Source organism: Ovis canadensis, chromosome 14 (assembly GCF_042477335.2).
Source record: "Ovis canadensis isolate MfBH-ARS-UI-01 breed Bighorn chromosome 14, ARS-UI_OviCan_v2, whole genome shotgun sequence".
Taxonomy (NCBI): domain Eukaryota; kingdom Metazoa; phylum Chordata; class Mammalia; order Artiodactyla; family Bovidae; genus Ovis; species Ovis canadensis.
In genome coordinates this window covers 72,618,460-72,643,726 of record NC_091258.1, presented here as the reverse complement: position 1 = coordinate 72,643,726, position 25,267 = coordinate 72,618,460, and the positions used below count along the sequence as shown (strand labels likewise).

Below are 25,267 nucleotides of genomic sequence, written 5' to 3'. Positions count from 1 at the left end.
AACAGGCTGGACTATGTACAGAAGAGCTTCCTGTTCCTACTGACCATGATGAGTCATGTCCTAGTTTTAAATTATTTTCTCCCCTCCCTATTGCTAATTCACACACACTATTGAATTTTGTAATTCAGGCTGTGTGTTTTTCCAGGGAACATGGATGTGAAAGAATTGTATCTAATGAAGTCGATCCCTTCATCTCATTGATTCCTTTCCAGAGACCATCGTGAAACACATGTAGCAAATGCATTTGATCAATGTCAAAGCCAAGTTCTTAGAGCTCACCACACAACAGGCCAATAAACAGAGACTACTTGTTGGGAAAGGAATAGTGACTTTATTCAGAGAGCCAGGAGACCAAAAAGATGGCGGACTACTGTCCCAAAGAATCATATTTGCTGAGGTAGAATTCAGGTTTCTTTTACACAAAAAGATCTCTATAGCTTCTCTTCAAATATGGACTGACTGCAGTTGCTGAGTACCTGAACTAAAGTCATCAGAGAATACATAGAGTGAAAAAGGTAAAGGATTTGCCACAACCACTGAGTCTGGGAAGTATGGCCCCACTATGTCCCTATCTTGTGACTTTTGGGTAAGATCCTTGCCACACACGTTACATTGCTGTGTGTTTTCTCCAGGATAAATACTCTGATACTACTGGTGAGATGTGAGGATAGGGTTATTTATTTTTTAACATTTGTGAAATTGGTGAGGAATCTTTCTAGAATGAATTCATGTTCTAAAGACCTGACTAATCAATACATATATATCTGGCTTCTATCCAGTATGAATTTTCTCATAAAGCCTAAGATGTTGCCACACTCATGATATTTGTATGGTTTCTCAGTAGGATGAATTCTCTGAGCAACAGTAGGGTGTGAATTTTGAAGACTTCTACCATATACCACATTCACATGAGTTTCTCTCATGTATGGATTTTCTGATGTTTAGTGAGTGCTGAGACCTGAGAAAAGGATTTTCCACACTCGAAACATTTGAAAGGTTTCTCTATATGTATTCTCCAAACTTGCCACACTCATTACATCTGAAAGGTCTCTCTCCAGTATGAATTCTCCAGTGAAGTTGAAGATGTGGTTTTTGACCGAAGACTTATCCACACTCATCACATTTGTAAGCTTTCTCACCAGTATGAACTGTCTGATGCCTTAAAAGGGTTGACTTTTCAGGAAAGGCCTCACCACACTCATCACATTTGTAACGTTTCTCTCCAGCATGAATTGTCTGATGCCTTAAAAGGGTTAACTTTAGACGAAAGGCCTTGCCACACTCATCACATTTGTAAGGTTTCTCTCCAGTATGAACTGTCTGATGCCTTAAAAGGGTTGACTTTAGATGAAAGGCCTTGCCACATTGATCACATTTGTAAGGTTTCTCTCCAGTATGAAATGTCTGATGACTTAAAAGGGTTGACTTTTCACGAAAGGCCTTGCCACACTCATCACATTTGTAAGGTTTCTGACCAGTATGAACTATCTGATGCCTTAAAAGGGTTGACTTTATACCAATGGCCATTCCAAAAACATCACATTTGTAAGGTTTCTCTCCAGTATGAACCGTCCGAAGACGAGCAAGCTTCGAATTTTGGCCGAAGACTTTGTCACATATGTCACATTTAAATAATTTCTTTCCTGTATGAATATTCTTCTCTCTCCTGAGGTATGAGCTGTCAGTAAAGGCCTTGCCACACTCATCACAAGGTTTCTCTCCAGTATGAACTCTCTGATGCCTTAAAAGGATTGACTTTACATGAAAGGCCCTACAACACTCATTACATTCGTAAGGTTTCTCTGCAGTATGAACTGTCTGATGCCTTAAAAGGGTTGACTTTAGACAAAAGGCCTTGCCACACTCATCACATATATAACGTTTCTCTCCAGTATGAACTGTCTGATGCCTTAAAAGGCTTGACTTTACACGAAAGGCTGTGCCACACTGATCACATTTGTAAGGTCTCTCTCCAGTATGAACTGTCTGATGACTTAGAAGGTTTGACTTTAGACGAAAGGCCGTGCCACACTCATCACATTTGTAAGGTTTCTGTCCAGTATGAACTGTCTGATGCCTTCAACGGGTTGACTTTAGACAAAAGGCCTTGCCACACTCATCACATATATAACGTTTCTCTCCAGTATGAACTGTCTGATGACTTAAAAGGGTTGAATTTTGGCCGAAGAGTTTGTCACATATATCACATTTAAATAATTTGTTTCCTGTATGAATTTTGTTATGTTTCCTGAGGTTTGAGCTCTGAGCAAAGGCCTTGCCACACTCAGCACATTTGTAAGGTTTCTCTCCAGTATGAACTCTCTGATGACCTAAAAGGGTTGACTTTACACGAAAGGCCTTGCCACACTCATCACATTTGTAAGGTTTCTCTCCAGTATGAACTGTCTGATGCCTTAAAAGGCTTGATTTTAGACGAAAGACCTTGCCACACTCATCACATTTGTAATGTTTCTCTCCAGTATGAACTGTCTGATGACTTAAAAGGGTTGACTTTACACAAAAGGCCTTGCCACACTCATCACATTTGTAAGGTTTCTCTCCAGTATGAACTGTCTGATGACTTAAAAGCTTTGACTTTAGACGAAAGGCTGTGCCACACTCATCACATTTGTAAGGTTTCTCTCCAGTATGAACTGTCTGATGCCTTAAAAGGATTGACTTTAGACGAAAGGCCTTGCCACACTCATCACATTTGTAAGGTTTCTCTCCAGTATGAACTGTCTGATGACTTAAAAGGGTTGACTTTACACAAAAGGCCTTGCCACACTCACCACATTTGTAAGGTTTCTCTCCAGTATGAACTCTCCGATGACCTAAAAGGGTTGACTTTACACAAAAGGCCTTGCCACACTCATCACATTTGTAAGGTTTCTCTCCAGTATGTACTGTCTGATGACTTAAAATGCTTGACTTTACACGAAAGGCCATGCCACACTCATCACATTTGTAACGTTTCTCTCCAGTATGAATTGTCAGATGACTTAAAAAGGTTACCTTTAGACGAAAGGCCTTGCCACACTGATCACATTTGTAAGGTTTCTCTCCAGTATGAATTGTCAGATGACTTAAAAAGGTTACCTTTAGACGAAAGGCCTTGCCACACTCATCACATTTGTATGGTTTCTCACCAGTATGAACTGTCTGATGACTTAAAAGGGTTGACTTTACACGAAAGGCCATGCCACACTCATCACATTTGTAAGGTTTCTCTCCAGTATGAACCCTCTGATGACGAGCAAGGTTTGAATTTTGGCTTAAAACTTTGTCACATATATCACATTTAAATAATTTCTTTCCTGTATGAATTTTCTTATGTCTCTTGAGGTGTGAGCTGTGACTAAAGGCCTTGACACACTCATCACATTTGTAAGGTTTTTCCCTGTGTGCTTTGAGTTCTTCTCTTATTCCTGAAGGATTCATGAAATCATTTCCATATATATTAGAAACACTGGTTTGGACACAGGGAGGAATTCTTTGAACTGGTGAAAATGAGAAACTGTTGTTGACAGAACTCTTAACTTCATTATATTCAGAAATTATTCTGCCAGTTTGAAACATCTGCAGTTTATCCAGAAAGTTAAATCCAAACCTCTTTCCAAAGGGCTTGATGCCTGCATCCTTCCTATCATGCGAATCTCTTCCATCAGGCACATTTCCAAAAACGCTTATAGGTGTGCCTTTGTAATTTATTTTGTCATCACTCCCCTGACACTCAAAGTCACACATATTTTCCTGACATTCCCAAAGATGAAAAAGTTTTATTTCACAGCTTTCAGGACTTGCCAGCATCAATGTATGGAATGTTTCTAGTTTATCACTGTTCGCTGTGGGTTGTAAATGCTTCATCACATGTGTAGGAGAGATATCTACAAGATAAAAAGAACCATAGGTATCCTGCTCACAATAACTCAAAAATAAATGTTTCATGTTGAATATATATTACATCAAAAGTAATACATCAAGTTATGAAACTCCATAATGATCATCTTAAGTCTTTAGAAACACTAAAGGAATAGAATTCTTAACTTAAGAAAGCATAACATAAATTCACCGTTAAGGTAGCCTAGTTTTAAAAACCATATGCCAAACACTCACATTGGACAATCTTATGCCAACTCTCAAACAGAGTGTTTTTCTACCAGGGCCCTTAGGAACATATCAATCAACGGCTGTCTCAAATTGAAAACAAAATATTACACTATCATTGTATTCTGCAAACTTACTGCACATAAATTCTAAACAATATATTATATATTGTAACAGTAAATAATCCAAAACCAAGCTTACACACCTAATAATTAACTTTTCATAATTGGTTGTTTACAATTGAAAACAAATGAGAAAATGAAGAATACTACTAAAACAATTATTTGAAACAACATAGTTTTCTAAATCTGCTATAGAACTACATACCTAAAAAGAAAAGGCATTTTATAATGTTAACAAGTGGTATGTGTCAGCTGTATTGCAGAATACACGCCAAAAGACCATCATCTGTAAATGACACATAAATTAAGACGTAAAATATTCACCGGTTTTCTAACAGCCAATAAACAATGCAACCCCCACCTATATTGCTGTTGTTCAGTCGCTCAGTCGTGTTTGCCTCTTTGGGACACTGTGGACTGTAGCGAACCAGACTCCTCTGTCCATGGGATTTCCCAGGCTAGAATAGTGGAGTGGGTTGCCATTTCCTTCTCCATGGGATCTTCCTGACTCAGGAATCAAACCTGCATCTTCTGCATTAAAGGGTGAATTCTTTACCACTGAGCCACCAAGCAAGGCTAATCTCTAGCCATGCACTATTCTTAATTACCTAGTTTAATGGCACCAAAATATAATAAATAAAAAGTGAGTGCTTTGTGTATTTATTGACTAGGGTCAGACACAATATTGCTGAAAAATGTTGCAAGTGAAATGCATACAAAATATAATGTAGCTGAGGTTTGACAGAAAACAAAATTCGGTAAAGCCATTATCCTTCAATTAAAAAATAAATAAAATTTTAAGAAGATATAATGTAGAGCTAGAACAAATAATTTCACAATTTGTATGGAAATACAAAAAACCTCAAATAGCCAAAGCAATCTTGAGAAAGAAGAATGGAACTGGAGGAATCAACCTGCCTGACTTCAGGCTCTACTACAAAGCCATAGTCAACAAGACAGTATGGTACTGGCACAAAGACAGAAATATAGATCAATGGAACAAAACAGTAAGCCCAGAGATAAATCCACACACCTATAGACACCTTATCTCTGACAAAAGAGGCAAGAATATACAATGGTTAAAGACACTCTCTTTAACAAGTGGTGCTGGGAAAACTGGTCACCACTTGTAAAAGAAACTAGATCACTTTCTAACACCATACACAAAAATAAATTCCAAATGGATTAAAGATCTAAACAGAAGACCAGAAACTATAAAACTCCTAGAGGAGAACGTAGGCAAAACACTGTCCGACATACATCACAGCAGGATCCTCTATGACCCACCTCCCAGAATATTGGAAATAAAAGCAAAAATAAACAAATGGGACATAATTAAACTTAAAAGCTTCTGCACAACAAAGGAAACTATAAGCAAGGTGAAAAGACAGCCATCAGAATGGGAGAAAATAATAGCAAATGAAGCAACTGACCAACAACCAACCTCAAAAATATACAAGCAACTCCTGCAGCTTAATTCCAGAAAAATAAACGACCCAATCAAAAAATGGGCCAAAGAACTAAATAGACATTTCTCCAAAGAGGACATATAGATGGCTAACAAACACATGAAAAGACACTCAACATTACTCATTATCAGAGAAATGCAAATCAAAACCACAATGAGGTACCATTTCACACCAGTCAGAATGGCTGCGATCCAAAAGTCTACAAGCAATAAATGCTGGAGAGGGTGTAGAGAAAAGGGAACCCTGTTACACTGTTGGTGGGAATGCAAACTAGTACAGCCACTATGGAGAACAGTGTGGAGATTCCTTAAAAAACTGGAAATAGAACTGCCTTATGACCCAGCAATCCCACTGCTGGGAATAAAAACCAAGCAAACCAGAATTGAAAGAGATACGTGTACCCCAGTGTTCACTGCAGCACTGTTTATAATAGCCAGGACATGGAAGCAACATAGATGTCCGTTAGCAGATGAACAGATAAGAAGGCTGTGGTACACATACACAATGGAGTATTACTCAGCCATTAAAGGAATTCATTTGAATCAGTTCTAATGAGGTGGATGAAACTGAACCCTATTATAGAGTGAAGTAAGCCAGGAAGAAAAACACCAATACAATATACTAACGCATATACATGGAATTCAGAAAGATGGTATAACGATAACCCTATATGCGAGACAGCAAAAGAAACACAGATGTATAGAACAGGCTTTTGGACTCTGTGGGAGAGGGAAAGGGTGGGATGATTTGGGAGAATGGCATTGAGACACGTATAATATCATATATGAAATGAATCACGAGTCTAGGTTTCATGCATGATACTGGATACTTGGGGCTGGTGCACAGGGATGACCCAGGGGGATGCTACGGGGAATGGGGAGGGAGCGGGCTTCAGGATGGGGAACACGTGTATACCTGTGGTGGACACATGTTGATGTATGGCAAAACCAATACAATATTGTAAAGTAATTAACCTCCAATGAAAATAAATGAATTTATATTAAAAAAGATATAATGTAGATAAAGTCATATCCTAAAGAACATGACAGAATATAGATATTACCTTTTTTAAACAAATAAAATTTTGAGTATTTACTATAAAACATGTACTACTGACAGCACTAATTTGCTTTAAAAGGCTTGAGGTAAATTAACATGTTATTCTCTAATCAGAGCAGGAGACACACCCAATTGGCCCACAAAGTGGTAAGAGAACCAGGATATGAATCTGAACCTACTGGGACAACTGAAAAAACTTATTTGTAAACATGACCACCCAACAAACGAATAGACTAGAAAATATTTCAAAAAAATAAAAATAAAAGAAACTTAGAAGGAAAATATCAAGGAAGATATAAGACAAAAGAAGTCTGTTTAACTATTGTTCAACCATCCCATCTCAAAATGGGCTGTGAGCCATCATGGATGCACAGAGTGATTTAGGTCATGTCCTGAGAAACGTGTTCAATAAATGATCAGAGAGAATCTTTACAGTGAGAGTATGTAGAAGGTGGAGGGATGTGATAGGTAAGAACAATGTTTCCATCCATATCAAGGTACTACGTGAGGACTGGTCAGGACTAAGAAAGGGTCTGCGTAGAGCATAGGGTACACAGGTTTATGCCAGATACCAGCTTGTGACTGCATGTCTTTGTGAAAATAACTGAGAGCGCAAACTAATATACTGACCTTAAAAGAAAACAACTGGTTCAGCAAGTTTATGGGCATTATACTATGGGTATGGGACAGAAACAAGAGAGGTTTTAAAAGTGATTATGATATATAGAGAAAGCAGGATAATACCTGTTATACTATTTACAATGTAATGTATCCAACTCTGATTTTGTAACTTACAATGGAATGCTTATATTCAAGAAAAGCATACACAATATTCCAGGATATTGTGTAAGAATCTCATTAGCAGAAATCAGAAGGAAAATCCAGGAAAAAGCTATCTAAACCTGAGTTCCTCTGCCAAGTATGATTAACCTCTCTATTGGACATTTACTTCGTTTCTTCTTCCACACATGGTCATCTCAAGATCAAGGAGTATCAAAGGAAAGGAGGGATTGACACTGACTCTGGAAGACCTTCCCAGTTACAAAAGCCTTTCTGAGGCATCCAACTCTTTTTTGTAGAAAAAGGCTTTATTCTCCTAGACCTTCCCTGAGTTCAAAAGAGCAGATTCAAACAGTTACTAATACATTAAAGGACATTAAAGGATCATACCACGATCAAGTGGGATTTATTGCAGGGATGCAAGATTTCTCAATATCCACAAGTTCATCACTATGATACACCACAGTAACAGTCGAAGACTAAAAGCCGTATGATCATCAATAGAAGCAGAAAAGGTTCTGACAAAATTCAAGTGCCATTTATGATAAAAACTCTTGAGAATGTCAGCACAGATGGACCCTACCTCAACATAATTAAGACTGTATATGTCAAACACACAGCTAACATCATACTCAGCAGGGAAAAACTGAAAGCACTCCCCTTAACAACATGAATAAGACAAGAATGTTCACTATTGCCACTTTTATTCAACATATTTTTGGAAGTCCTAGCCACAACAATCAGAAAAAATAAATAAATAAATAAAAGGAATTTAAGGTAAAAAAAATAAAGGAGAAGTAAAACTGTCACTATGATGCTACACACAGAAAATCCTGAAGATGCCACCAGATGACTACTAGACCTCATCAATGAACACAGTAAACTTGCTGGATACAAAATATATAGAAAACTGCTGCATTTCTATATGCTAACAATGATATATCAGAAAGTGATATTAATGAAACAATCCCATTCACCATCTCAGAGAAAAGAATACAATTCTAAGGAATAAACCTACCTAAAAAGTCAAAAGAACTGTACTCATAAAACTATAAGATGCTGATGACTGATACCAAAGATGACATAAACAGATGGGACAAACATATACCATGTTCTTGGATTGAAAGAAGTAACACTGTCACAATGACCATACTATCCAAGGCAATCTACATAGTCAATGCAACCCTTCTCAAATTAACAATGACATATATCATAAAACAAAGAAAAACTTACTTTGTACCAAAATACAAAAGACTCTGATATCTAAAATGATCTTGAGAAAGAAGAACAGAGCTGGAGGAATCATGTTCCCTGAGTGCAGACTATACTACCAACTCACAGTCAACAAAGTGAAAGTGAAGTCGCTCAGTTGTGTCCAACTCTTTGTGACCCCATCAACTGTAGACTACCAGGTTCCTCTGTCCATGGGATTTTCCAGGCAAGAATACTGAAGTGGGTTGCCATTTCCTTCTCCAGCAGATCTTCCTGACCCAGGAACTGAACCTGGGTCTTCTGCATTGTAGGCAGATGGCTTTACCATCTGAGTCACCACGGAAGTGGTATGATGATGGCACAAAACAGAAACACACATCAGTAGAACAGGACAGAAAACCCAGAAATAAACCAATTTACTCAGAGTCAATTATTCTATAACAAAGGAGGAAAGAATATAGAATGAAGAAGTCTCTTTAATAAGTGATGCTGGGATAAATGGATAGTTACATGGAAAAGAATGAAATTACAACATTCTCTAACACCACATACAAAAATAATCTCAAATTGTGTGAAACATCTAAATGCCAGACCAGATACTATAAAATTCATAGTGGAAAACAAATGCAAAACACTGACATAAATGTCAGCAAAATTTTTTTGAATCTATCTCTTAGAGTCATGGTAATAAAAGCAAAATCGAACAAATGAGACATAATTAAATTTAAAACCTTCTTGCAAAGCAAAGGAAACCAAAAAAAGAACAAAAATTCAACTTTTGCACTAGGAGACTATATATGCAAATGATGCTATCTATAAGGGATTTATTTCCAAAATATACAAACAGTTCATACAGCTTCATATCAAAACAAACCAACAAACAAACAACCCAGTCAAGAACTGGGCAGAAGATCAAAACAGATACTTCTCCAAAGGAGACAAACAGATGGCCAACAGTCACCTGAAAAGATGTTTGATGTCTCTACTTAGGAGAGAAATGCAAATCAAAATCACAAAAATGTATCACCTCACACTGGTCAGAATGACCACCATCAAAAAGTCTACAAACAATACATGCTTGAGAGGGTGTGGAGAAAAGAGAACCCTTCTACAGTGTTGGAAGGAACATAAATTGGTACTGCCACTTTGGAGAATAGCATGGAGGTTCCATAAAGAACTAAAAATAGAGCTATCACATGAACCAGCAATTCCAATCCTGGGCATATATCCAGAAAGGATGAAAACTAATTCAAAATGATACATGCACCCCAATGTTTTTAGGAGCACTATTTATACAGCCAAAACACGGCAGCAACCTAAATGTTCACTGACAGACAAAGGGATAAAGAATATGTGGTGCATATATACAAGCGAATATTGTGAAGTGAAAGTAGCTCAGCCGTGTCCAACTCTTTAAGACCCCATGACCTGCAGCTGCCAGACTCCTGGTCCATGCAATTCTCCAGTCAAGAACAGTGGAATGGGTTGCCACCTCCACAGCATAAAACACAATGAAGTAATGCCTTTTATAGCAATATAGACAGACTTAGGGATTATTCTAAGTGAAATCAGACAGAGAAAGACAAATATCATAGGATATTATATGTTAAACTGAAATAAATGATACAAATGAACTTATTCACAAAATAAACTCACTGGAATATAAAACAAACTTATGGTTACCAAAGGGGATAGTACAGGATGGTGAAGGGGCAGGAAAGGGAGAGATAAATTACCAGTTTGAATATTTACAAACTAATGTATATACAAAATAGATAAAACAACAGGAACCTACGATACAGCTCAGGGAACTATATTGAGTATCTTGTAAACTGCTGTATACCTGAAACACAAAACTGTAAATTAACTATACCTAAAAAGTGGAGAAGGAAATGGCAACCCACTCCAGTATTCTTGCCTGGAGAATCCCAAGAACAGAGGAGCCTGGTGGGCTGCTGTCTATGGGGTCGCAGAGAGTCGGACACAGCTGAAGCGACTTGGCATGCATGCACTGGAGAAGGAAATGGCAACCCACGCCAGTGTTTTTGCCTGGAGAATCCCAGAAATAGAGGAGCCTGGTCGGCTGCAGTCTGTGAGGTCACACAGAGTCAGACACAATTGACGCAAAAGCAGCAGCAGCTGCATACCTAAAAAGAATGGTTAAAACAAAAACAAAAACACCTCTTGCAGAAATGTTCAAAGATGTTTCACAAGGGTGTAAAAACTACTAAATGGGGGAAGCAGTCTATGAAACAAGACATGTTGAAAAAACTGAATACCCACCAGCAAAAAACTTACTTGGAACATTATCTTACACTACAGACAAAAACCCGAAGAATTAATGCTTTTGAACTGTGGTGTTGGAGAAGACTCTTGAGAGTCCCTTGGACGGCAAGGAGATCCAACCAGTCCATTCTGAAGGAGATCAACCCTGGGATTTCTTTGGAGGGAATGATGCTGAAGCTGAAACTCCAGTACTTTGACCACCTCATGCGAAGAGTTGACTCACTGGAAAAGACTCATGCTGGGAAGGATTGGGGGCAGTAGGAGAAAGGGACGACTGAGGATGAGATGGCTGGATGGCATCACGGACTGAATGGACAGGAGTCTGAGTGAACTCCAGGAGATGGAGATGAACAGGGAGGCCTGGTGTGCTGTGATTCATGGGGTCGCAAAGAGTCGGACACGACAGAGCGACTAAACTGAACTGACAGACAAAAACGAACTCAAAATGGTTCAAAGACCAAAACGTAAGTCCCAAATGTATAAAAATCCTAGAAGTAAACGTGCAGGAAATGTTTCTGGAAATTGGACCCACAAATGATTTACTAGATATAACACCAAAAGCACAGGCCACAAAATAAAACCAGATATTAATAAATTGAACTATATCAAAATTATAAACTACTCTGCATTAAAGTGCAGTGAGTTTGAAAAGACAATCAACAGTAAAAGAGAAAAGATGTGGAAATCATACATCTGATAGTAAGTGAGTACAAAGACTATATAAAGAATTTTAAGAGGGACTGATCACCAGTTCCACCATAGGGACCATTTCCCAATCAATCATCCAAAGCATTGCAAATACAAAACAGAAACACTAAGAGTAATACAGAATTTTGAACTCAATGATAAAATAAAAAAATACCTACAATGAACAGAACAACAGTGCACCCAATAGCCCCATAGATATGAGAATGTGAACTTGGACAAAGTTGTCCTGGGATAAATTCCCATATCATTTACAGAGGCTAAAATATATGGTCCTTGATACACATCAACAACACTGTCATGGTGCCCTTGACAGAGTCTCCAAAGCCAGAAAATAACCTGGAAAGACGTATCAGGCTCTCATGATACTTTCTCTCTCATCATCCTAGAACATACTGATCACTCTACTGGATAGCTTCAAGTGGTGACTTTGTACAGAGCAAGAAAATAACATTAGGAATAGTGTCTCCATCACAGTTTTCTGTTACCTACTAAATCCACCACACAGAGACTCAGAGGCTGCCAATTAAACATAGGTGGATTATCACAGCAAGGAAACCAGATAAAATTTCAGACCCTCAGGAATATATTTCAAAGAAATTGAAGAGGTAAAATGATACAAAGTAAGGAGAATGGAACATCAGGAACAGTTGACATTCGCAGACTGGGTAGAGCAGCACAAGAGTAAAAATAATACAACATGAAGGTCAGACATTACAGCATCTTGAGATGGGACCATGCACTCGACCTACAGATGGCAAGCTCAGAGCCTGCAAGACTCACATATGCTCCCCTCGTAGGATCTAGGATCAAAAAGATGATCTCTCTACCCAGTCTTACATTTTCCTAAGTAACAACCACAGAGGATCCAATCCACCAACTTGTCCCACTCCTAAATAGAAGAAAACAGTGCTTTTGAGATGCTCATTTTTCTTTATATGTTGTATTTTTGGCTACTTTTACATCACTCCCCACTGTCCAGAGCTTTTTCTCAGGCTCCAACGTGGAGATAATATTGAGATCAGAAACAGAAATTCTGGGACTTCCCTGGTGATCCAGTGGTTAAGACTCTGCATTTCCAATGCAGGAGGTGTAGGTTTGATCCTTAGTCAGGGAACTAAGATCCCACATGCAGAATGGTGCAGCCAAAAAAATGTAAACAAGCAAGTGAAAACAAATAGATATTGAGTGTTATCAGAAGAAAGAAATCTAAAGTGACGTGAATTTTTTTAAACACTGAGCAAAAGTCAAAAGGTAGAAAATAGGAAATCGGGTTTTTAGGTATTTTTTTTTAACATCTGCCAGTGAGCTCTGTACATAATTAAGCTCTGGGACAACCTTAGATACGACATGAAACAGATACAGCATCTGAAGAGGGTCAGTTTAACCTTGCGAAGCTGTGTCATGCCCCAGTCACCAGAACTCTCACATGAAAGACATCAGGGCCTCCCAAGGGGCACACAGGGAAAATGCAGATACCCTACGGCAGCTCTGGAAGGAAGTCATCCTCACCCACAGACAGCAGGTTCCTGTAGGTCTCCAGCATCACGTCCCTGTACAAGGCCCTCTGAGCAGGATCCAGGAATTCCCACTCCTCCTGAGTGAATTTGATGGCCACATCCTCAGAGGTCAGTCGTTCCTGAAATGAAACCACATGTCACCAAAAGGGCCATGAAAAGTTCTCATTTTCATGCAAAAGAGAAAGGGCGGTAAGGGGTATGAATTGACTTGGTTGAAGTATGTGTTCTAACAGATCCATGCAGGGGTATCTGGAGAAATTATGGATCTCTAATTTTAATTTCTTACGCTTTTTCCTAAGACCTTATGAGATCCTCCAATTAACATGGATTTTTCATCATTGTTCAAAATCCATGAAATATATAAAAATAAAGCTCAACACTGTTTTGGCTATACAAAAGTGTCAGATATTATGTTCTACCCAGTGAGAGCAACTCATTATCTCGATGAGGTATAGCATGAGTGGTGTCTTCAGAAATGACAAAGTCCATGGCACTTTTAATGGAAAGGTCAAAATTTTCAGGTATGATGTTGATAACAGCAGCAAAGACCAAATGTCTCAAGGCTTCCTGTTGCTCTAAATTACTGTAGTATTACCCTAAACATTAAATAAGTACTTTACAGGCAAGAACCTGTCACCAGCATAATAACTCATTAAAGAACCATGTGTTCCCACCTTACAGAAGAAAACCTGTGTCACAAACACTCTGAGAAACTTGACTCAGATCAAAAAGGTAAGAAATGTTACATGAAGCACCTGAACTCAGAAGCTTGGGCTCAGCAACTGAAGCTTAAGCATCTAACAGTGAAGTAATACAGAGAACATTACAAGTCCTTTGACAGAGGGCTCCTAAAGAAAACTTGAAAGAAGTCCAAGGTGAGCCTCCTCCCTGCCACTCTGTCTTCTATGCAGGGGGAGCAGCTCTCAGGCCTCAGGCCTTCATCCCTTGAAAATGGACACCTGTGCCAAATTAGTCTCTACCCCTCCCTGATTGGGAGAATGTTCCCCCTGTTGAGTGATCACTGTCCACAGAGGTGGTGAAGGACCAGAGACACTGACCCATGAGAGCCACAGCAGCTTGGCAGCCCCGGGTCCCCAGCCATCTCACTTATTCTTAGCCACAGCTTCCAAACCAGTGTCATTTCACAGGACTCTGACACAGCAGCCAAGTTCCCTGGAGCTGGAGTTGCCACAGCAGGGGTGGCTGGCTATGGGGCTGGAAGTGGGACTTTGTTCGGGAGCTTCATCACTGTTATGCCAGGAACCCTTCTCTGAAACAGCAGCTCTTCCACGTGATGGGCTTGGCCCTCTCAAAGGCCATGGGGCTCTTTTGGCTGATGGTGGTCTAGCTCATCTTCTTCACGATGTGAAGGAGCTCTTTCCACCTCCCATAGTTCTTTCTCCTGTGTCTGCACTGTATGTTCCCTTTCCTGTAACTCCCCAGGCAGCCTGAGGAAAGTGGTGGGCTCAGGGTTTGACAGAAGGAGAACAAATAAATATTGTATTAATATGGAAAAAAAAAAAGTCCAAGGTGAACAATGTGGAATGGCATGAAAGGTCATTATAGACGTGAATACAGAAACACAAGTGTTAGTAATTTACTATTTAAAACACTAACAGGATGGTTTAGAAAATTTCAAAGCAACAGATTATACTGATAACATAATTTCAACTGAAAGAAAAAGGTGATATGTAGTTTTTAAATCATGCTGTCTTTTATCGAAATCACAGACTTGCACATGCATTCATGCTTATCTATAAAAAATTAACTGACATGAGAGGATTCGTCTTTGACAGATTTTTTTGGACAATTATATACCATCCTTTTATTCACATGTGTTTCAGCATCTTTCAGATGATAAAAACGTATCCTTTGTACTCAGCTGAGTTTGTCAACAGGATTCTATACTACGCTACCAAAAGAAAACTGGTAAAAAATTAAAAACAATTATGATTTGAACTCAATTCATAATAAAATTACCATACACAAAGATACAAATATAATTTTATCCATTTAGATTTACATAGCAAGGCATTAAGAGAAGCCAAAGAATTTCTTTGCCTTTTTTTCCATTTCCAATAAAAGAGTGATTTGAAACTAGAAGAGTCATTAGATTATGACCAAAACAAAATATCACAATACCAAGTAAAAAACTTCTTGCAGAATTAAAAATCATGGCAAAAAAGAATATGGAAAAAAAATACAGTTATTAAGCAAGACTACCTCAAGAAACATCATGATAGGAAGGAAATATTCAATACATTCCTTCTGAAATTACAGTGGCATGAAAGGAGCTGTCCAGGGTGCCTGTCTTTCACCACCATATGATGCACAGGAGCAGGGGCCACTAGAACTAACAGGAGGAAAAAAAACAAGGCAAGAGACACAGAGTTTGTCAGAGAGTTGAAACAGGTAGTACTCACTAACCCAAGGACATGGAAAGATGAAAAGTGAAAGGATGGAAAAAGACAGTCCATCCTAAAGAGAGCAGGGGAGACTGTTATACCAGACAAAATAAACTGAAGGAAAAAAAAGTGCAATGAGATAAATATTGTGTAATGATAAAATGGTCAATTTACCAAAAAGCTGTAACAAGTAAAAATATATATACATCTAACATTAGATATCTCAGAAAAATGAAGCAAATATTGAACAGGCATGTACAGATCACACTGCCCAAGAAAAGCAGAAAACACATGTATCTCAAGGACACAGAAAACATTCTCTATGAGAGACCACATGTTAGGCCAAAATTAACCATTTTAAGAGACTGATAACCATAAAAGTATCTTCCCTAACAATGATGAAATAAACACAAGAAAAAAAGAAAATTCCTCAAATGTGAACATTAAACAACTCACTCTTACACCACAAATGGGTCTAAGAAAAAAATCACATGGAAATTTTTAAATACATGGATAATAACAAAAAGACAACATTACAAAATTTATAACACACAGAGAACACTGTACTAAAAGGAAAGTCTGAACTGTTAAATGCTTATAGTAAAAAAAAGAACAGATCTTAAATCTGAAATACATTTAGACCTCTAGGAAGCAGAAAACAGAAAACAAACTAAACTCAAGTTTAGCAGAAGGAAACATGTAAATAAGAAAGATTAAACCAGAGATACAATAGAAAGTAGAAAAATATAAAAATCAACAAACCATCAGTTGATGTTTTGAAAAAACTGTAGAGGAAAACCCCCACTTTGATAAAGGAAATGAGAAAAAAAGATTCAAATAACTAAAAACAGATATGAAACAGGAGTGATTACAACTGAGGTCAAAAAGGTAAGGAAGTATTATGACCAATAATGCCTATAAATGACAGAATACAGGAGATACTGGCAAATTCTCAGAAACATACAAACTATTTTATTTATTAAGAAATAAAAAATTTGAGAAGTGTTGAAAGTGAAAGTGATAGCCACTCAGTTGTGTCTGACTCTTTGTGACCTCATGCACTGTAGCCCACAAGGCTCCTCTGTCCATGGAATTTCTCCAGACAAGAAGACTGGACTAGAGAGCCATTCCTTTCTCCAGGGAATCTTCCCACCCAGGGAGAGAACCTGGGTCTCCCGCACTGAAGGCAGATTCTTTATGATTTGAGTCACCAGGGAAGCCCATTATAACTAGAGAGATTTAAAAAGTAGTCAGAAACCTCTAAGAAAAATATAGGACCAAATTCTACCAAACATTTACAGAAGAATTACCACTAATACTGCTAATTCTATGGAGCAAGCATGATTCTAATAGTTTGCTGATTTCCCAAAGACACAAGAAAGGAAAACTAGAAACCAATATCCCTGACGAATACTGATGCAAAATTAAAATACTTGCAAACCAACTTTAACACATATTAAAAAGATCTGGAGAAACAGACACAGAGAACAGATGGAGGTGGGAGGGGAGGAAGGAGAGGGTGAGATGTATGGAGACAGTAACATGGAAGCTTACATTACCATATATAAAGTAGAGAGCCAATGTGAATTTGCTGACTGACTCAGGGACTCAAACAGGGGCTCTCTAACAACCTACAGGGGTGGGATAGGGAGGAAGATGGGAGGGAGAGGACATATATATACCTATGGCTGATTCATGTTGGTGTTTGGCAGAAAATAACAACTTCTGTAAAGCAATTATCCTTCCATTAGAATAATTTAAATAAATAAATAAAAAGATCTGACACCATGACCAAGTGGATTTTATTCATATAAGGCAAGGAGAAGTCAACACACAAAAATCAATTAATATGACACACCACATTGACAGATTAAAGGGGGAAAAAAAAAACAGGATCAACTCGATGCAGAAAAAAACCATTCGACAACAATTTGACAACCTTCCAAGATGGGACACTCAACAAACTACAAACAATAAATTATACCAACATCAACATAATAAACGCCATTATGAAAAGAGCACAGCAATGGGGAAAGAATGAAAGCTTTTCCTCTGAGATCAAGAAGAAGCCAAGGATGTGCACTTTGCACTACAGTTCAACAAAGCAATGAAACCCTTAGAGCAATTAGATGAGATCTTCTTTCCCACAGGACAAAGTTTCATCAGTAGAAAACATTAAGATTTAAACATGCTATATCAAAACAGATTCTTTAATAACCACACAAAGGGTCAATCAACCAATTAACACATTATCAATACAGCCATGACAATCTTTGTAGAAGCAGAATAAAACATCATGAAACTCACAGAATTATTCAAAGAGTGAACAGCAAAACTCTTGAAGAAGGAAGATGGAGGTCTTTCTATTTCAACACCTATTACAAGGTAATCAAGGTGACGTGGTACTGGTATAAAAACAGACAAATAAACCAACTGAACACAACACAGTACTCAGAAATAATTCTTTGTGTATATGTAAGGTATATTCACAAGGATGTCAAGATACGCAAAAGGCAAAGGACAGGCTCAATTGCTCTGATTCCCAGATTTAACCAGCTATTGTGCATACAAACACTTGACTTTCACGTGCAGTTTCCTTACCCTGGTTGAGAGAGCAGACAGTGCATCCAGATAGGCCCTAAGCAATCCCTGCTGCCCAACAGCACTGAGACCCCTTCTCCAACCCGTGGGTGAGAAGCCCTGCCCAGGACGGTGCCCAGGGGAGCCTCCTCACAAGGGCCAGGTCACCGAGTCATGGGGAGACGGGATCTAAGTGGAGACGACAGGGCCTGGGGGAAGGCCCTGGATGACTGTGCATGTACAGGAGTCACACAGGACACTCCAGAGTCAGACATGATTAGTGAGTCTAGTGAAGGGCATTTCAGGAAGGACAGACGAAATATGACCTTACCTGAGAGCGAGCCATGCCTCACTCATTTTCTTTCCTCTTCTTTAACTTCAGGGCTTCCCCAGGCAACACGAGTCTTCAGAGGTCTATCATGAAAGTTGAAAACATGCTGTTTAATGCTTAGAGTCAACACATCCCCTTCCTGAGCCCACACCACACACACACAGGGAAGCCCTCACCATGAGGAACAGATAGGCCCCTGTGGCCAATGTCTCAGGAGGGACTCAGGACAGTAAACTTCCGCAGAGAGACCAACACGGGACTTTCCCACACTTTCCCTCAGATCACACTCCCCTCCTGCTGAGGCCTCATGTACACAGCAGCAGGAGGCACCTCTACTGACCAGGCAATCTCCTTCAGGTCACACAGCAAGCCCTAATCCATCCCCACTCAGAATGGAGCATCCCCTCCTCAGCCCAGATCTCCCCCTCAGGACTGGAAGGACTCAAGAGTCCTGATGCTCAGTGAGGGATCCAGACTGGAATCAACTGGGGCATCTTAAACAGTCTCAAGCTGTGGACCAACACAAACTACCTGAAGGGGAATCTCTGGTCAGAGGGTACAAAACATGTGTGTCAGGAGCTGCATTAGACATTACTGACAAAATAGAGGCACGGCCCTAACTCCCTCTCCTTCTCCTGCAGGCATAGACCTGGGATGAAGGAGTTAGGTATTGTGATTCTAACTGTTTTTCCCTTTGCTCGGTTGCATTACTGAAAAGAAGGTTAAGGTGCTTATTGTCCTTGAGTAGAGCATGAGAAGGCACAAAGCCTTCTGTAGTTGTGCCCAGAGAATAATCCATATAGTTAACCACTGACCTTTGTTCAAGGATCTTTATAAAGAGTATTCCAGGATGAGCAAGTAGGCCACAGCTTGAGGCCATGGGAAGGATTGTCATCAGAGACCTATTTGTGAGGGAAATGTTTATGGCAAAGGAAGTTTGCTGAATTTAGAGTTTTGGAATAATTAAGAATAGTTAGAAGCTAAAAATTTAAGTAATGTGGTAGTGCTAGCATGTTTTACAATAGCTTATACAGATTAGGAATTTCAGAGATATTAATAGCTAAAGCCTTCTTAGGAGATAGTGAACTTAAGATGCTAGGGGCAAACAGGATTTAGAAAGATAAGAAATAAACTGAGGAATGTGTTATATAGCCCAGACATAAGCATGAGTTACAGTGTAATCACAAGTTAAAGTAACCAGGATTCTGAGAGAATCACTGAAGCAGAAACTCTGTTTGAAGGGCAACAATGTTTTATAGAGACAATAAATCTGGGTGAGGGGAAAATTGAAAATTCCAAACCTCTGACCTAATGGTTTTGTTAAAGTATAAAAGAGAATCTGAAGCTTACAATAAACATGCAGTCCCATACCTTGAGTCAGAGGCTGCATCATTCTCCACCGACACCGCTCATCTCTTCAGGCTGATTCCCTGGCTGCTGGAGCTGGACTCTGGCACATGTGTATGCAAAATGCGTCATCAATGAAACATGAAGCCTGGACTGAGCACCATTCAGAGGCGAAAAGCACGCCCCCCCCCCCCAAGTCTCTTTTTCTTTCCCAGCCTTACTAAGGTGTAACTCACAAAAATGGTATAAATGTACTGTGTACAAAGTGATCATGTGATAGACTCATACACTGAATAATTATTATAGTCGAGGAAGTTACACTTCCACCTATGACTACACTGTATTATTTCTCTCTGGGCGAATTTCAAGGATATAGAAACACTACCGGCAGCAGGCAGCACCTCAGATCCCCAGAACTTACTTATTTTACAACAGAAAATCTCTACTCTTTGACTACCAGTGCCCCATTTCCCCCTCCACCCACCTCCTGGTAAAGCCTCATTACTCGATGGCTCTATGAGTTTGACAATTCTAGTTTCCACATAGTATCTGTCCTCGTTTGTCAGGCTTATTTAACTTGGCATAATGTTCTCTAGGTTCATTCATTCTGGCATAAATGCAGGATTCTTGATTTTTATATTTATATACAGAGAAAACATAGTTCATGAATATACAGTATATAATAAATATTTCTATACCACACTTTTGTAACCTATTCTTTTGTCAAGAGACATCTGGGCTGTGTCTATGCCTTGGCTACTACAAATCCAGTCACACTCATGGGACTGTGGACATATCCCTGAAAAACTGATTGCTTTTCCTTTGGATATCTGTCAGAAATGGGTTTGACACACTGTAGGCCTCTTCTATGTTAATTTGTTAAGGAACGTCCATTTTATTTTCCAACATAGCAGAACCATTTACATTACCACCAGCAGTGCAGTTAAGATTCCGTGTTTCTGTACTGTGCTGTATGTGTGCTTATTTTTGGAGGGACAGGAGTGGATAACACAGAACCTAGCCTGGCAGCAAGACAGTTGCAGCTGCATCTTCTAGAGGACAAGCCTCCAGGCTGCAGATCACTGTGGCATCGCTGCCCTCTGATTTTATGGAGCCATCCTCCCCGACCTCACAGGACTTTATGACTCTTCTCAGGTTGGGCCCAGAGATCCCTACCTAGTAGGACCACCTTATAACAAGCATTCTGTGATCTTAACCTTAGTACTCCTGTTTTCCCAGTGGGACTCAAACAAACTTACAAACTTTCATGGTATCCAACAGAGTCTCCAGAGAGCCCATAATGAGCCTCTAACCCTCTTACACAAACACAAAGCATTCCAAGCCCTGATTGCTCATGCATGAGGCAAAATACAAAAGAGGACACCAAGGATCCACAGACACAAGACACCATATTTTCATTTACAGTGAGTGATCCAGGTCAAACATCGAAATCTCCAAAGACTATGAAAAAGAGGGATAACTCCAATGATGCACATGGCCCACTGAGACCTCACCATCTTCCAAGGAAACACTCCAGATTCTCTTGGTATCTTCCCAAATGCACATGAACCTTTCTGCACTGGCAACCCCAAGTACACAATGATACCAAAGTTGATGCAAAAAAATGACCTGAGATTTTCCCTGTTACTCTATGGTGCCTGCCTCCTAAAAGAGCCAACAAAAGCCAGGGAGCGGAGTGGATGCTGGGGGCACCTGCTAGAACCAGCCCCTCAAACCCAAGGCTCCCATCCTCCTGCACCCACAGGTGCCTGCAGGCTCAGCCCAGGCCACCGTTCCAACAGTGGGAAAGACTTCTCTTGGCTGAATTCCACGTTCTTCATTGCTGCTCACGTGTGGTCACGAGTTGTCAAATCAAACCTGTGCAGGCACATGTCAGCCTCAGCACTGCTCTCCAGGGAACACGAGCTCAGGCAGTAGAACCTCAAACCACTCCATGCGGGATCTCCAACAAACCCCCTTCCAGGTGCCCCAGCCTGAACGGAGACATTCTCTTCCAACAGATCCACACACCCCTTGTCCCTGCAACTACACTTGGGATGGGCACACGCTCCATTCACTGGACTCACCCTGATGCCCCCAAGTACTGCCACAAGCCTCCTGCAGACCCCACCAGGCTCCCTCCGCTTTCCCCATTTGTCTACCTCTCCTCCCTGATGACTGGACTAAGCAAGACTAAAGCACACAGGGGTTTCCGGGCAAAGGGGATCACAAGAGGAGTGCCCACGAGCTACCACCCAAAGGACACTGCACATGCAGTGTGAAAATCAAGAGACTGGCCCTCCTGGGAAAGTCTGCCACCACCTGGGGACATTATGGAGTCCACGTACAAAGGCATTTGAGACGAGGAATTCTCAAAGCAAGGGTCTCCAGGTTTCACTGTCTCCTGTTTTCTCCACCCACACCTACTTCGAAGATATTCTAGCTCTTGGGGGGCGCACGGGGCAGGGTCTTCTTCCTGCCCCATTAGGTTTTGGATTTCTGCTCATCCTCAGCGCAGTGAAACCACAACGCTGACACTAAGGACATGAACTCTTAGATGGCAAAGCTGCTGTCCACGATGGTGACTGATCCTGGTTGGACAGAGCTTAGATCTGGGGGCTGCAGAGGATGAAACCCAGCAGACGAAACATGGGGACATCTTAGCCCACTGCTTGAGGACACCAGTTCTGTAGGGCTTTTCAGGACTTCCTATATTTCTTGGCTCATCTTTTGAGTAATTAAGTAGTCACATGGGGTAAAGATCAATACAGCTGAAATGTCCAGAACACGGGAAACAGCTTCATCACCTGCCCTGTTCTCTTGGTCTTCCTAGAGGATTATTCAGCCCAACCCATAGTTCTGTCATCTACAGACATTTCTAGTAACAGGTACTGCAGCCATGCTGGGAAGAAGAGGAACATATGAGCCCTAAAAAGAAGGGAACCAGGAAGGACTCAAAATAATCCATGAAGAAGGGCATTAATTTCTGCTGATGGCAAGTGATACAGAGGCAATAAACCTAGATAACATGAGAGAGACTGTTAGGAGGGGATGGGGAGACCTCTCTGAGCCTAGACTTGAAGGGTGACAAATGGCCTGAGTCATGGTGGCCTGATGGTAAGAAAAGGAACTACAATGTCAGACAGAAATGGTTTTCGTATTTTGAAACAGAGAAAAAGTAAATGAGACCAGGACAGGCTGAACCATGAGCAAAGGTTCAACTCCCAGGATGAGGCTGGGGACACTGACAGGGCCCTAAGCTTGACAGAGGGTTGTGGACAAACAGCAAGGAGTCAAGCTTTTGACCCAAAAACAAATGAAAGGCAGTGGAAGTCTGAATGTAAGGACATTAAAAAAAAAAAAAAAATCTCCCTTCAGATTTAGCCTTATTCATAGAAGTCATCTAATTCTGAGCCTATGATCCTGCCTCCATCATACAGTTTTCCTTTTCGTTTTTCATTGAGGGAGGACTGGGATCTATTTAAAATTCTCATTACCACCAGAAAGTCCCTCCCAACCAGAACTGCCACACACAGACACACAGCCAATTTGGCTAATCTTTCAGGGGCCAGTGTTGCTCACGCTCAGAGATTCCGGTCTAGTCTCTCATCTGCACGTTACAAGTGGGCTCCCTCAGGCCCAGAGATAAGCAGTTTATGAGAAGGTCTGAGCTGAGTGAAGAGAACCGGGTATAACTGAATAACGAAATGGGAGTCTGAAGGGCAAGTGGGCCAAGTTTGTCCTTATTGCCCATCCCATTTAAGACCAGGAACATCTGTCATGTATCTGAGCAAAAGAAACTTTTCTTTCAAGATTGGGTCAAACTGATACCAAGCAGGTAATTCTTTATTATATGATTGCAGTAAAATATTTTAAAAATACAGAATTGCAAATATATATCCACTGGTACAAAAAACATTGTAAGGGTCAGCTTGGAAATAGGATCTGAGCAACCTTTTTCATTATTAAGAGAGAGGCTCTGTTGCATTTGCACAGAAAAGACACAAAGGGACCTGAGGGAAACATCTTCATATCACTGCACAACTCACTTTTTTTCACTGATCATAGAAAATGGAGAAAACAGACCATTAGACTAACCAGTTAAACTAGGTGGTTTTTTCTTTTTTTCTTTTTGGAAAGGAAAGAATGAAGCATTTTGTTGGTTTTATCATGTTAAATGTTCTTTTATTTTCCCATTTCTCAAAGAAATGCCTTTAATTTCACAAGATCTAATGTCATACCTCCGTCATTCTCTGGTAAACAGCTGAGACCAGAAATATCCATTTGTGTGCGCACACATAAACACATACACACGATTCATGTCTTTGGTAAAACCACACTTGAAAATATGTCTATTTTATTACACGATGTTGAGAGGGTAACAGGCAGGAAGGCCAGGGGTCTCCAAAGGGAGGAAATAGGCTGCAAGTGTCAGACATTTTTATCTCTCTTAAGCAGCAGGAGGAAACAAACTAGCAATATTTTTTTCCTTCTCTACACAAATCTAAAAGGAGGTTTCTCTTAAAATACTGGATTGTCATAATGACACCTGGGGTCAGATTCTCAAGACAATCAGGACTGAAGGTGCCCGGGGGTCGCCACACAAGCTCCTGTCCTAATTACACCTGAGGAACCCCAGGTATTAATAACTGTGGGGGGCCAAGCCATCGATTTCCTTTTAGATACTGGGCAACGTACTCCATGCTTACTGAAGCCCCTGGCCCACTTCCTTCCGGATCCGCTTCTGTAATGGGACTGTCTGGACGAGCCAAAGGGGATTATTTCAGTTATTCTTTATGTTGTAACTGAGATTCTGCGCTATTTTCACACGAGTTTCTGATTGTGCCAGAGTCTCCCTCACCCCTTTTGGGGAGGAATATACTGAACAAGGTCCATGCCTCTGTTTTCAAAAATATAGAGCCCTCCCTTTCTCTCCCTTTAGTTGAACAAACTGTAAATCCTAGAGTATGGGCTGATGGAAAATATGTGGATCAAGAACAAAATGCTATTCCTGTAGTTGTCAAGCTCAAAGATCCACTTATTTCCACATAAGAAGCAGTATCCATTGAAACCTGAGGTTAAGGGTTAAAACACATCATCGAAAATTTGAAGGAGCAGGGACTATTAGTTCCCTGTAACAGTCCATGCAACACTATTTTGGGTATAAAGAAATCAAATGGTAAATGGAGACTAGTTCAAGATTTATGAATAATAAATGAGGCTGTAGTTCCTTTACACCTCATGGTGCCTAATCCTTATACTCTATTGTCTGAAATTGCTGAATGAGCCAAATATTTCTCAGTAATTGATTTGAAAAATGCTTTCTATTCTGTGCCTTTGGCAG

General features: G+C 40.0%; 1 protein-coding gene and 1 pseudogene across 4 annotated transcripts in view; one reads left to right on the top strand and one right to left on the bottom strand.

The window, feature by feature from the left end:
- Positions 1 to 311: 311 nt before the first annotated feature.
- LOC138419201 (zinc finger protein 665-like) overlaps positions 312 to 25,267 on the bottom strand; it is a 33,483-nt gene continuing 8,527 nt past the window's right edge. Inside the window, exons 3-6 of one of the 4 annotated variants that reach the window (XM_069551615.1) lie at positions 19,948 to 20,026; positions 18,577 to 18,659; positions 13,253 to 13,379; positions 312 to 3,887 (exon numbers count right to left, since the gene is read on the bottom strand). In XM_069551615.1, the coding sequence (XP_069407716.1) occupies positions 2,080 to 3,887; positions 13,253 to 13,379; positions 18,577 to 18,591 (1,950 nt within the window). In that variant the 5' untranslated portion in view covers positions 18,592 to 18,659; positions 19,948 to 20,026 and the 3' untranslated portion in view covers positions 312 to 2,079. Of the gene's footprint in view, positions 3,888 to 4,434; positions 4,516 to 13,252; positions 13,380 to 14,318; positions 17,000 to 18,576; positions 18,660 to 19,947; positions 20,027 to 25,267 lie in introns of those variants that run through there. The other 3 variants (XM_069551616.1, XM_069551618.1, XM_069551617.1) reach the window with 3 other exon arrangements.
- On the top strand, positions 14,321 to 14,608 carry LOC138418517 (uncharacterized; annotated as a pseudogene).